At 42.4% G+C, this 14,974-nt stretch overlaps 1 protein-coding gene across 2 annotated transcripts in view; it reads left to right on the forward strand.

The window, feature by feature from the left end:
• The first annotated feature begins 1,809 nt into the window (after positions 1-1,809).
• LOC122539902 (cyclin-dependent kinase 6-like) overlaps positions 1,810-14,974 on the forward strand; it is a 29,023-nt gene continuing 15,858 nt past the window's right edge. For both annotated transcript variants that reach the window (XM_087977852.1, XM_043675058.2), the window contains exons 1-3: positions 1,810-2,030; positions 4,390-4,525; positions 14,029-14,196. In XM_087977852.1, the coding sequence (XP_087833978.1) occupies positions 1,810-2,030; positions 4,390-4,525; positions 14,029-14,196 (525 nt within the window). The remainder of the gene's footprint in view (positions 2,031-4,389; positions 4,526-14,028; positions 14,197-14,974) is intronic.

Genomic DNA, 14,974 nt, shown 5'->3' on the forward strand with positions numbered 1-14,974 from the left:
ACTTGCATTACGTGGTGTAGATTCTCACTAGACAAATGACTAATTTTGAGAGACAGAGGTACCAAAAAATTCCTTTTGTTTCAGACACCTGGGATCCAGGTAGAGATTTCAGAGTCTCTTGCGCAGCTTTGGAGCAGTAAGTTCAATCTTGAGAGAATTATCCCTGATTCCACCCACTTCTTTCTGTCTGAACTTCCTTTTCAGTTTCATTTTCATTGATTGGTAGTGGCATCAGAGTAAACATAGCATCCAGGTTTTTTAAAGTGAAATAAGTTTTAAGTTGACTAACTTCTTCAGTTCCTGTTGTGAGTAAATGTATCCTTTAGTTTGCTTTCCTCCTTCTTTTCACTCTGCCTCACTGCTGTGTTTACTTAGGGACTGCCATTCATCACTACTTCTCCCTCATCCTAATGAAGATTCACCTCAATCCAGGTTACTGAATACAAGCAGACATCTTCTTGTTGCATCTGACTGCAAAGCATTGACCTCAGAGGCTTTGCTTTATCAAGAGTGCACAAAGTTTATACAATGTGCTACATTTAGATCTGCAGCTTTCTTTCACAGTGTACCCCATTTTGCCAGTGGCCCATATAGTCAGCATCTTTTGTACAAGTCACTCCGATCAAACAAATGCAAGTTTATCAACCCACTTACATACTGCTGTAGTGCAAATCATTTCAGCACCTAATCCATTTACAAACCCATTGTCAGTAGAGTAGGAAAATGCAGGTATACCATGTGGCATTCCTTCTACTTGGTTGTATGTGTCTTGGTCATCAAAGTCTGAATGTGCACCCACTCTCAATCATTTAGCTTGTGTGCAAATAGCAACAGTAATATCATGCAAGTGAATATTGGTTTCTGTGACAGCATGCTCATAATCTCTGTCACATGGACTCTCAACAGGCTGCACCTCATGTATTGCTATTGCTCTGTGAACTTGTAGCTCACACGCAGCCTTTGGAAGAAGCTTATTCTTTTCCGAATGGGTGAATTCACAATCGTGTATTTACAGTGGAACATGCTCTTTGTTTGGGTTTGAATTCAGAAGAACCAATTGAGCAAGGTGAGGGGCATCTTTAGCTCTGTACCTAATTTCAGCGCCTTAGACTAAGAGAGTTCAATAGCAAGAGCGGGGTAGTAGAAGAGAGAAAAAACTTCAAAGGACAGACATCTCTCACTGAATTAATATTAAGATATTCATTTTCGGGAATTAATTTTGTAGTAACTCCCACTCTTGGAAGTTTGCTATCAGTTGATCCTTTATATTTAGGGATTATGCTTTTTTAAAACCTCTACACATTGATAATGCATAGATTGGCTGATGGCTCCTTTTATTTTCATAAAATTCTTTATTTTCTTGAGGTAAAAAAACTCCCTGCAGCCTCTCCCAATGTACCCCATTCTGAGATTGATAAGACAGAAGACAGACACAGCTATCACAGACAGATGAACTTAGGATGGTGTTTATATGAAACAGTTATCCTAGATAATCTGATTTCAGTGAATATTTCAGTGCTCACATGACTTTTTTAGAGACTGATACCAACATTTAAGAGGCACATGGATACACTTTAGAGACAGTTGGATAGACACATGAACAGGGAGAGAATAGGAGGATACAGACAAAATGCAGGCAAATGCTATTGGTTTAGAATGGCACCATGTTGGCACAGTCATGGTGGGCTGAAAGACCTGTTCCTGTGATGTACTGTTCTGTGATTTGAAGGGAGTACATTGTTCAGGATATTGCTGATAATAAGGTTTGTTTACTCCAGGTGGCGCTGTTCAGCCTTTGGACTGATAAGAATGGAAAGCAGTCATTGTGTGCGATATGAGCTGCTGGCTGAGATTGGAGAAGGAGCTTACGGAAAAGTGTACAAAGCAAGAGACCTGGAAAACAATGGGAGGTTTGTGGCACTGAAAAGGATTGAGATTCCAAGAACGAAGGAAGGTATCCCTTTCATAGTAATTCGGGAGGTGGCCTGGTTAAAACAGTTAGAAGTTTTTGACCATCCAAATGTTGTCAGGTGAGGTTACTCATGCATTGAAAACCATTCAGATTTCTGTGGATTCCTTCCCCATCTCCTTAAACTGCATACTCATTTATGTTCGCTAAAATTGGCTAATCAGGCTCTTAGTCAACAGTATGATGACTAAAGCCTCAAGTATTTTACCATTGAGGAAGAAGAGGGCATTGGACAGATCGCCTTGTTTCCTGCACATAATTTTGCAGGGGGTGGGACAACTGAGCTTTTCAAGAAGGATGAGTATGACATTGTTGATACTTCAAATAATGGTATCAGAGAAAGAATGAATGAGGACTATTTTCAAAAGATACAGTGATTTAGCAGTAAACATGTTCCAGATATGCATATAATTTCATTATCTAGAATGCGTTCCAGATTTGCAAACCCAGTTTTTTTTTCATTGAAAGATGAGCTTCATGCCTCAGTATAGAATCCTATTACAAAAAGAGAAATTGCTGCAGAAATTCAGCAGGTCTGGCAGCATCTGTGGAGAGAAAACAGTTAATGTTTTAAGTCAAGTGACCCTTCTTCTTTAGAGTTTTGAAGAGGGTCATTTCAAGTATTTCCAGCATCCACAGTGCTTTGATATATAGAAACCTATTCGTTTTGCTGAAAAGTCACTAATATTTTTAAACTACATCTCTTCCATTTTTATTAATCTTTTACACTAGGTTCAACCAAGCAAGGGTAACGAGACTTGCTCCCTGGTTTAATGTGCTGCATGGGATAGGAACTAATCATGGTCTGAACCACTCTTTATCTCCAGGCCATTGCTACAGCTAGTGCAGCAATGTCCTAAGGGAATAGTTCTTCAGTATCTTTGTTCTCCCGATGGAATAGCAAGCATTAGAACTTTATCAGAAGCTGTGGATACAGCTAGATTTCTGCACAATAATTATCTAACTACCAGCACATTTTCCTTACAATGCCTGTTCTGCTGTAGCTACTCACTGCCAGGTAGACAAACTATTCTCTGATGAAGCTCATGCACTTGGCCTTGAGCTGTTCTGTGGAGTACAGCTAATTATTCTGTACGTGCAGCTTATATCACTTTTAATTAGACCAGAGGATTACATCATCAGAAAACATTGTATATATTCGGGCAGACTGTTCCATTTATTGTGAACATAGTTTGTGTAGAGTTGCAAACCAGATATATAAAACTGCATCTTTCATGGCCTCTCAGGGAAAGACAGAGTCATACAGAATGGATACAGGACCTTGAGTCCAACCAGGTCATTCCAAATATAATCCCAAACAAAACTAGTCCCACCTGCCTGCTCCTGGCCCATATCCTTCCAAACCTTTCCTGTTCAAGTAGACAAGTGAACCACCCTCTGTGTAAAAGAAAAATGCCCCTCATGTCTTTTTAAAATCTTTCTCCTCTCACCTTAAAAACCTACCCCTTAGTCTTGAAATCCCCATCCTGGGGAAAAGACAACTACCATTAACTCTATCTATGTCCCTCATCATTTTATAAACTTCCATAAGGCATTTACTCTGCTGTCGTAAATTCAGTGTAGTTGCAAGAGAAGTAGTCTAGCTGTCTATACAGAAATGGAGTTTCTGATTTTTTCTGAGACATGATCTGCTTCTCTCACCAGTGATCTGCAATTTATGAAGAAGTGTCCATGGTCAGAAGTTTTTCAGGTATCTGATCCGAAAAAAAAGTCACACATATGCATATGTGCATTTTAAAGATTGAGAATAACTCCTGTTTATCTTTAGCAGCACTGGCTTAGATTTAACAGGCATCAGTCAAACAAAATCAGTACAGCTCAGTCCATTGTATGAAACTTGACTGATGCTGTACTCCTTGATTTGGACAATGTGTGCTCAGCAAATGTTTGTAACGACAGTTACAATTCAGTCTGCATGATGCTGACTTTAGCAGTTCATCAAAAGTCTTGTGATCGCAAGCTCTGAACCGAACTTTAAGCAGAAACCAAATAAGCATATAAGGAAGGAAGGGATAAAAGGGCTTGTTGATAAGGTTAGAAGAATAAAATTTGGAGGAAGCTTGTGTAGACTGTAAACCGACAGCATAAACCTTTAGGCCAAATTGCCTGTTCTATTTTACCTTGAATTCTATACCAATCAGCTTTGGGTTATGTCTCATTATAAGCGATTCAGCCATGTATCAGTGGACAAATAATGGCCAAAATTAGGTACTTATATAACATTAATGGTCTATTTTCCATAGTGACTATAGCAGTTTCTCAGAATAACTTATTGAAACCTTACAGTGTGTCCTTAATTGCACCTTTAAGATGTTAGACCATCGCAAGGTGCTTTGTTAGAGTGCTACCAAACAAAATTCAGCATTGTGGAAATGAAAATTGTTCCCTGTCATATTCAGGTTGTTTAACGTGGAGCTTAGTTCGCGGACAGATGAGGTGATGAAGTTGACACTTGTGTTCGAACTCGTTGAGCAAGATTTATCCATGTTTCTGACAAAGGTTCACAAGCCAGGCCTTCCTCATAAAGAAGTAAAGGTAGGCCAGCTGTCATATAAATCATGAGAGCTTGCTTGTCCCAGCGCTCTGATTGGTTGGAAGTTAGTGAAAAATGATCGAAAGCGTTGGTTACTTCAAACCTTCAAACTCATTCCTACCCCAGTTTGTGAGACACCAGATCTTTCTGCATGTGTCAGTCAGATGAATGTGGAATTTTGTTCAATGTTTGATTGTTAACTGTGTGACCAGGCCAACTACTGACAGAGGAGGAATGAGTAAATTAATTTATCGACATGACTTGAAAGATTGTGGAATTTTGAGTTATGTACACAAATGCAACACATCCGAGTGTCTTTGACCTTGTGCATGTCCATCCCGCTGAACTGCTCTCTGTCTGCAAAGTTGGCCACACACCTAGATCCCAACAATCATTTTCTCTCCTGTTTACATTTGTTCAGGGAGGGGTGTAGGTATCCTCATGTTCTGCTGAACAAATACCGGGGACTGACTGAACATCGAGTAAATTAGTCATTCAGAAGAAGACTAGTAGACTGATTTGGAAGGTTAGTTCACATGAAATCCAGAGAGAGCTAGCTATTTGGATACTAAATTGGCCTGAACACAGAAGAAAGAGGGTGGTGGAGGAGGTTTTACTTTGGACTGGAGGCCTGTGACCAGCATTGTTCCACAGGGATTGGTGCTGGGTTTGCTGCTCCTTACCATTATATAAATGATTTGGATGTAAATATAAGAGGAATAGTTAATAGGTTTGCAGATGACACCAAAATTGGAGGTGTGGCGGACAGTGAAGAAAGTTATCTCAGAGTACAACGGGACCTTGATCAGATTGGGCAAGTGAGCTGAGAGGTGGCAGATGGAGTTTGATTTCGCTAAATGTGAGATGTTATATTTTGCTAAGGCAAAGCAGGGCAGGACCTAAACAGTGAATGGTAAGCCAAGCAAGGAGATCTTGGGATGCAGGGTCATAGTTCCTTGAATGTGGAGTCACAGATAGACAGTGTAGTGAAGAAGGCGTTTGGTAAAATTGCCTTTATTTGTCAGTGCATTGAGGATAGGAGTTGGACTGTCATGTTGTGCCTGTACAGGACTCTGCTTAGACCATTTTTAGAATACTGCGTTCAATTCTGGTTCCTGCAATAGGAATGATGCTGTGAAATTTGAAAGGGCTCAGAAAAAATTTACAAGGATGTTGCCAGAGTTGGAGGGTTTGAGCTATGGGGAAAGGCTGAACAGGCTGGATCTGTTTTTCCTGGAGTGTCAGAGGCTGAGGGGTGATCTTTCAGAGGTTTATAAAATCATGAGGGGCAGGGATAGGGTAAATTGCCAAGGTCTTTTCCTTGGGTGGGGGAGTCCAAAACTGGAGGGCACAGGTTTAAGGTGAGAGAGGAAAGATATAAAAGGAACCTAACCCTCTTTTCACACAGAGGGTAGTGCGTGTGTATGGAATGAGCTGCCAGAAGGAAGTGGTGGGGGCTGGTACAATTATAACATTCAAAAGGCATCTGGATGGGTATATGAATAGGAAGGATTTAGACGGATATGGGCCGGGTGCTGATAAATGGACGAAGTTAATTTAGGATATCTGGTCGGCATGGACGGGTTGGACCGAAGGGTCTGTTTCCATGCTGTACAACTCTATGACCATATGACTTTAATAATCATATCAAACATAAAAGGTTAGCTGTTTCACTTTCCATTGATCTTGCCAGACCTGCATTCTCTGTTGTTTTATTTCAGACTTCCAGTACCCACAGCATTTTGTTGTCTATTAACAGGGTAGAAGGATATAGCCTATTTGCAGGCAGCCTGTTCCAAGGGCAGGCCTCAACTGACATATCTGTCAGGAGATGTCGGTCTAAAGAGCTGACTGTGTGAGTGTGAGTGTGTGTGTGTGTGTATATGCACATGGATATTTTGCAGAGTGCCATCAGCCAACTCATGACTCACACTAAGCTGGCTTGAAGCCTCAGCCCAGATTCTGCCAAAACTTATCTGTGGAAGTGCAGATGACAGGAGTCCTCAGCATTCAAAGATTTGACTCCTTCCAGCGATTGTAGAACTCAAGGAACTATTTGACAAGTGCCTGACGCTTGTTCTGGAGAGCTCATCAAATGTGGAATGTTTGCATTTGAGCAAAGAGGAGGACACGCTTCTCGTCCAAAATGGCAAGTTTTCTCAGAATGCCTGGTTAAGTCAGAGTGCGTGTGGCTACAAAGGCTTCCCTTCAGAATCCGCAAAGCCCCCACGGAATGAGCTACCTCTTCATATCCGGTGATTGTGACTCATAGTTGCCTGTGAATGAACAGCTTAGTGATGCTGATCTCAATGCATTTGTACCACTTGTTCACAGACTGGATATTGTAGATTGAGTGAAGTGGCCTATCTCACTATTGATCGAGCTTATAATGCTTTTTCTTGTGTTGGTTGAGTCCATGTGCAGAGGAACCTCGATTATCCGACATTCGATTATCCAAATTTCGGATTATCCGAACAAGATCGCAAGGTCCCGATGCTTGGCTAAACTGTGTTATCCGGAATTTGATTATCTGAACATTCGATTATCCAAACAAACTCCCCGCCCGTGTCATTCAGATTATCAAGGTTCCTCTGTCTTTAAGATAGGGATGAGGAGGAATTTCTTCTCTCAGAAGCTGGTGAATCTACGGAATTCCTCACTGTAGAGGGCTGTCTAGGCTGGGTCCTTAAGTATATTTGAGGCTGGGATAGACAGGTTTCTAATCAGTTGAGGGAATCAAGGGTTGGGCGGGGGGAAATGGCAGGAAGTGGACTTGAGGAATGTCAGATCAAGTATGATCCCATTGAATGGTGGAGCAGGCTTGATGGGCTGAAAGACTTCTGGCCCGATGTCTTTTGGTCTTACACCTGTCAGTTTGTTGAGAAGACCTAGCAGGATGTTGAGCAGCCACTTCAGGTGCTTGGATTATTCTGAAAATATCCTCTCGAGACAGTAGCAAGGATTCTCATAGATTGCTGCCCATATAGCTAATCCGATTCTCCTGGATCTCAAGGATGCGCTTATATAGAGTATAGTGTGCGGTTTTGGGGAAGGCTGTTCAGGCTGTGGAGTATAACAAAAATGTACCAGACTGATTCCTGGGATGGCAGGACAGACATATAAAAGGAGACTGGACCAATTAGGACTATATTCACTGGTGTTTAGAAGAACAACAGGGCATCTCATAGAAATCTGTGTGTCAGAACACGGAGTGCCGGAGAAATGGCCGTGTGAGAATCCTGCGGCACCCTTTAATGCCTCAGCCAAACCCAATAGGCAGTTCACCGCATCTTGTCTGACCCAAAGTCTCAAGAGCTGAGGCCCAAAACTCCATGATGTTGGACTCTCTGAGTCTGTCTTTGATGGTGGAGAGCAGTCCAGAATCGCTTGGATATCCCCAGTTAGCAGACACTCAACATTCTAGGCTAGTGTCTGAGATCTGTAATGAAAAGGAACAGCAAACCTTTTAGTAACTGGACCTACAGGATCAGGAGTATACCAGTTGATCAGATATTCTGGTTGGACTAGAGATTCACATAGGCAAAAGTGAGGACTGCAGGTGCTGGAAATCAGAGTCTAGATTGTAGTGGTGCTGGAAAAGCACAGCAGGTCAGAATGTCATTCCTGAAGGGCTTTTGTCGAAATGTCGATTTTCCTGCTCCTCGTATGCTGCCTGACCTGTTGTGCTTTTCCAGCACCACTACGATCTAGAGATTCACATAATCAATATAAAAACACCCAGTAAATAATAGAAATGTAATGCCAGGGTTTACACATCACTGCTGTATAATAATGTAACTTTGCCTTAAGTAAAACTTACCAGCAGAGAACCATCTCAGTTGCACCTCAGCTGACTACATTGTGGAGATCACAATAATAATTCTGGTATTTCAGGTATATAATTTTTGCCGCTATATTGAGAATGCCAGTTCATAAGGTGCCGGTTAAAACGGAGTTTGCTCTACTAGGATGAAACAATCACAGCTTCATATGGATCATGAGAGTTTTATTGCTGGAGGTGGAAATGAATGTTGTAGTGGAGGATGGGGTGAAGACAACTGGGTTGCTTTGTCCTGGATGGTGTCGAGCTTCTTGAGTACTGTTGGGGCTGTATCCATTCAGGCAATTGGAGAATATTCCATCACAACACTCCTGACTTGTGTCTTGCAGGTTAGTGGGTAGGTACTGGAGAGTCAGGGGTTGAGTTACTTGCTGCAGAAGTTCTAGCCCCTGACCTGGACTTAAGCCACAGATTCATATGGCTGATTGAGTTCAGTTTCTGGTCAATGGTAATCTCCAAGTTGCAGATTTCGGCAATGGAAATGCCACTGAATGTCAAAGGAAGATAATTTGATTCTCTCGCTAGAAGTGATCATTGCCTGACACTTGATTGATCCAAATGTTGCTTGCCACATATCGTCAACTGTCCCTAGCTTCGAGGATGATGTCTACTTACATGTTTCATCTTTGAGTTTTCGTGTGGCTGAACAGGCAGTTTCTCAACCTGAAGATCATTGGACATTTGGAGTGGACATATCACAAGGTAGTGGGATCTGGAAGGCAGGATTTGCTTCTGTTTCCTGCCTTTTCTGCCCCTCTTCTGCCTCATCTTTAAATCAAAACAGAAATTGCTGGAAAATCTCAGCAGGTCTGGCAGCATCTGTGGAGAGAAAGCAGAAATAAAATTTCGAGTCCAATGAACTGAAGTGTTCTGAAGAACAGTCACTGGACCTGAAACGTTAACTCTGATTTCTCTCCAGTGATGCTGCCAGACCCTGCTGAGATTTGCAGCACTTTCTGCTTTTGTTTCAGATGTCCGGCATCCACAGTTTTTTCTCATCATTAAAACGTTTGGACTCAGATAGGATTCAGCCTGTTGGGCAGGTTGTCCCCATTATGAGCGATAGGTAACTCGTCTCTCCTAGTCAGTAATGTCAATGCTGGCTCACTTCAGGGAAAGCTTCACAGTATCTTTGTAGTGTTTTATTTTCTTTCTGTGAAATGCTAGTCTTTTGAGACTTGAGACAACCCCAGAACTTAATTGGGGTAAATGCTTTTCAACCGCCTCGAGTCCGGTCCATTGTAGTTGATTTGACAAAAGTTTTTAGGCACTCTAAATGCTTTTAGACACTCCTTAAATGTTGCCAAACCCAGACCTGGTCAGTCAAATATTCCACCTCCCACATATGTTGAAAGAGAGACTCCAGACTCAACTGAGCACTTCTCATAACTTGGCAACCACTTTTGTCCAAAGATTGCTAGTTATCAAGCCAAGCCTGAATGTTGTCTTGCCACAGAGTAAGAAGGACTGCTTCAGTTTCTGAGGAGTTCTGAATGGTGCTGAACAGCATGTAATTATTCCACCGCATCTCCTCCACTTCCTGCTCCTCTGCCGTTGAACCCCACCCCTCCAATCGCCACCAGGGCAAAACCCCACTGGTCCTCACCTACACCCCCCCAACCTCCAGATACATCGTATCATTCTTCATCATTTCCGCCACCTCCAAACAGACCCCACCACCAAGGATATATTTCCCTCCCCACCCCTATCAGCATTCCAGAAAGATCACTCCCTCCGCGACTCCCTTGTCAGATCCACACCCCCCACCAACCCAACCTCCACTCCCGGTACCTTCCCCTGCAACCGCAAGAAATGCAAAACTTGCGCCCGCACCTCCCCCCTCACTTCCCTCCAAGGCCCCAAGGAATCCTTCCATATCCGTCAGAAATTCACTTGCACCTCCACACACATCATTTACTGCATCTGCTGCACCCGATGTGGCCTCCTATACATTGGGGAGACAGGCGGCCTACTTGTGGAACGTTTCAGAGAACACCTCTGGGACACCCAACCGCCCCGTGGCTGAACACTTTAACTCCCCCTCCCACTCCGCCAAGGACATGCAGGTCCTTGGCCTCCTCCATCGCCAGACCATGGTAACACGATGCCTAGAGGAAGAGCGCCTCATCTTCCGCCTAGGAACCCTCCAACCACAAGGGATGAATGCAGATTTCTCCAGCTTTCTCATTTCCCCTCCCACCGACTTTTCTCAGTCCCAACCCTCAGACTCAGCACCTCCTTCCTGACCTGCAATCTTCTTCCCGACCTCTCCGCCCCCATCCCCACTCCGGCCTATCACCCTCACCTTAACCTCCTTCCACCTATCATATTCCCAACGCCCCTCCCCCAAGTCCCTCCTCCCTACCTTTTATCTTAGCTTGCTTGGCACACCCTCCTCATTCCTGAAGAAGGGCTTATGCCTGAAATGTCGATTCTCCTGTTCCTTTGATGCTGCCTGACCTGCTGCGCTTTTTCAGCAACACATTTTTAAGCTCTGATCTCCAGCATCTGCAGTCCTCACTTTCTCCTAGCATGCAATCATCAGCAAACATCCCCACTTAAAAACTGATGATGGAGAGAACATCATTGCTAACACAGCTACAAGTGCATTAAGAGCATCTAGGGAGAGAATAGGGCTCCTTAACGATCAGTGTGTGAACCACAGGAGATGGGGTAGATGCTAAATGAATATTTTGTGTCAGTTTTTATTGTGGAGAAGGAAATGGATGCTAGGGAACTCAGGAAAATAAATATTCATGTCTTGAAAACAGTCAGCATTACGGAAGAGGAAATGCTGGAAGTCTTACAAAACATAAAGATGGATCAATCTCCAGGACCTAATCCAGTGTATCCCAGGATATTACAGGAAGCTAGGGAAGAAGTTGCGGGACCCCTAGCAGAGATATTTTATTATTTACAGCGAAGGATGACTGCAGAGTGGCTAATGTGCCTTTGTTTAAGAAAGGCTGTAGGAGAAGCCTGGGAACTTGGGCCTCTGAGTCTGACATCAATGATGGGTAAGTTGTTGGATAGGATTCTGATGAGATAGGAATTGCGTGCATTTGGAAACATAAGAACTGATTAAGGATAGTCAGCATGGCTTTCTGCTTGGGAATTCAGTCTCACAAACTTGATTGAGGTTTTTGAGGATGTAACCAGCATGATTGATGAGGGCAGAGTGATAGATTTTGTCTTCATGGACTTTAGTAAAGCCTTTGACAAGGTTCCGCGTGATAGACTAAGTAGTAAAGTTACGTCACATGGGATTCAGGGCGATCTTGCTAGTTGGATACAAAATTGGCTTGACATGAGGAGACAGAGGGTTGTTTGTTGGACTGGAGGCCTGTGACCAGCGATGTACAGCCGGGATCAGTGCTAGCTCTACTTTTGTTTGTTCTTTATATAAATGATTTGGATGAGAATTTAGGAGGCATGGTAAGCTTGTGAGTGACATCAAAATTGGTGGTATAGTGGACGGTGAACAAGGTTATCTAAAATTACAAAGGGACCATGATCATTAAGGCCAATGGTGTGAAGATTGGCAGATGGACTTTATTTTGGATAAATGTGAGGTATTGCATTTAGGTAAAACAAACCAGGACAAGACTTACATTGTTAATGGGAGGACGCTGAATAGTGTTGTCAACCAGAGAAATCTTGGAGTTCAGATATACAGTTCTTTGGAAGTTGTGTCACAGGTAGACAGGGAGTTTAATAAGGCATTTAGCACGCTTGCCTTCATTGCTCAGCCTATTGGTTATAGGAATTGGGGGTGACTGTTGAGGTTGTACTGGACGTTGGTGAAGATTTGCTTTCAAAAGGGTATTATTAAACTAGCGAGGGTGCAGAAATGATTTCCAAGGATGTTACCAGGACTGGAGGGTTTGAGTTACAAGGAGATGCTGGATAGGCTGGGAATTTCTTTCACTGGAGCATAGGAGGTTGAGGGTGACCTCATAGAGGTTTATAAAATTAGGAAGGGCATAGATAAATTAACTAGCAAATGTCTTATCCCTGGGTTAGAGGACTTCAAAACTAGGAGGCACATCTTTAAGGCTAGAGGGGAAAGATTTAAAGGGGACCTGAGAGGCAACATTGTAACTCAGAGGTTGGTTCACATATGGAATGGACTGTCAGAGGAAGTAGTGGATGCAGGTACAGCTACATCATTGAGAAGGCATATGAACAGATACATGAAGAGGAAAGGTTTAGATGGATACAGATCAAACACAGGTAACTGGGATTAGTTTAGTTTTGGAAACTTGATCGGCATGGACTGGTCTGTTTCCATGCTGTGTGACTCTATGACTCTCTGATTGAGTTTAAGACACTAGTATGAAGAACACCTGTAGAGATATCCAGGTCTGAGGTGATTCTGTTCTCTGAACATTCTAATGCATTCATCCTAACACTGTTAGGATGATAAATTCTCCCACTATGATAAAAGTCACGCTTTTCCATAACTGATGTTGATGACAAGTATGTGTAAGATAAAAGGTCTATATACACTTATATACACATCAATATCATTTATTTTCGAGTTTGGATTTTGAACAGTGAGCATGTGGATTTTTGTCTGTGTATGAGGGCTTTTAACTTGTCAGTGTTTTTGGATTTTTTTAAAACCAGTCTGAGAGAAAGAGTACTTAGATGATAATGGGGATTCGTTTGCATTGAGACAGTGGATTGAATAAACATTGAAGAGTATTAGCTTGGTTTCAGTCAGAAGGATCAGGAATTGCCTTTTTTGTTGCTGAGGAGAAAAAAAACACATCACTTAGAAAGCCTTTGTTTTTAGTTCACAGCTGACCTGGTTGGGGTTTGACCTATAAACAAAGTTCTTTCTAAGGAAAGATGATAATTTAGAACAGGTAGAAAATCGTTTATCTCAGTGTAAGGATTTTAGTTTCAAAGTTCCAGACCAGAAGTGTTTGGTTAGAATCCTGAAGGGGTTATTTGAGACTGAGAAAGTCTAAATTTGGTTGTGTGAATAGGAAGTGGCTATTGAACTCTCAAGACTAGGAATTGAAAGAAACATTTAAAGCAAAGTCAGTTTTGTTCGACAAAGTTTTGGTGCTTAAATTCTGTAAAGTGACGGGTGCGTTGGGTTAGATGGTATTGTATTTCACTGCATGTTTCAAAGTCTTTCAAATTCTGTTATATGTAAATAACTTGATCTTTCATTGATTATTTTAGCTTTTCTTTTGTGTAATAAACTTTTATTTTAATGTTAAAACCTGATCAGTCACACTGAGTGCTTGGGTTTAAGTGAAAGAGCACCTTATAAAATTTTTAAAAATCAGTCAAGTCAGATTAGAATGTCCGGTAATATATCAGTTGAAATCATAACGGTGCCAGTCAGGAAAAATAGATAGCCAGTGAGAGAGATGCCAGTCTGGGATTCCTTTCTGCTAGGCTACAAGATATGAGAATATCCAGACCACCTTCTGAGGTCAAAATGGGTCAGTAAACCATACATTCATCTCCACAGATGAACAGGGCTCCTTAGGATTGGTCATCCAGACCATGCATAATTACCAGTATTTCTCAACTGCAGCCATAAACAAGCATTTATACTTTTATACTCCTGTATGTATCATGGAACTACATTGCAAATTTCTTTCGAACACACTACTTTTAACAGTTTTATCATTCTGCATTTAGAATATAATGCTGCAACTGTGTAGAGGCCTAGATTTCCTCCATGCAAACCGTGTGGTACATCGAGATTTGAAGCCACAGAATGTCCTGGTTTCAAACAGTGGCCAGGTGAAGTTAGCAGACTTTGGTCTGGCTCGAGTGTACAGCTTCAACATGGCACTGACTCCTGTGGTGAGTTCTGTCTGAAATATTCTGACCCCTGTTCCTCTGGACAATTTTGTGGTGCCTTGGTGTATTGAGGCGGTAATGATTTCATGTAAACAGTGGCTTTTCAAGAAAAACGATTCAAGATTGGTGTCAATCTTTAATCCATGAAATGGGTCACACTGTGGCTGGATTTAATGCAGGCCATCATAGTGAGAACCAAACTGACTAGAACTACTTAATCACAGAATAACCCCGTCTCAGTCTCCCATTGTTAGCAGGTCTCCCCTGTTAAACATGGAAGGGCCCGATAGCCAATTCATTTCACTTCACATGAAATCAAGAAATGGCCGGAGACACTGGATACAGCAAAGGCTGATGACATTGCGGCAATAGTACTGAGGGCGTGTGCTCCAGAACTTGCCACTCTCCTTGCCAGCTGTTCCAGTACAGTTAGAACTTGCCCAGATACACCATGCACTCAAAAAGCAGAGCAAATCCAACCCATCCAATTATCGCTCCATTAGTCCATCTTCAGTAAACAGAAGGTGTCATCAACAAAGCTCTGAAGCAGAACTTGCTCAGCAATAACCTGCTCACAGACGCTCAGTTAGGATTCTGCCAGGGCCACTCAGCTCCTGACCTCATTACAGCCCAGGTTCAAGCATGGATAAAAGAGGTGGGTATTAGAGATGAGATGAGAGTGACAGCTTTTGATAGCAGGCTCCTTCTGACAGTGGCATCAAGGAGCCTGAGTAGAACTAGAGTCATTTGAAATCGATGGGTGAGATGGGGAGAAGAACCC

Source organism: Chiloscyllium plagiosum, unplaced genomic scaffold (genome assembly GCF_037043375.1).
Source record: "Chiloscyllium plagiosum isolate Xiang-an unplaced genomic scaffold, Cpla_swu_hap1 HiC_scaffold_32, whole genome shotgun sequence".
NCBI classification, from domain to species: domain Eukaryota; kingdom Metazoa; phylum Chordata; class Chondrichthyes; order Orectolobiformes; family Hemiscylliidae; genus Chiloscyllium; species Chiloscyllium plagiosum.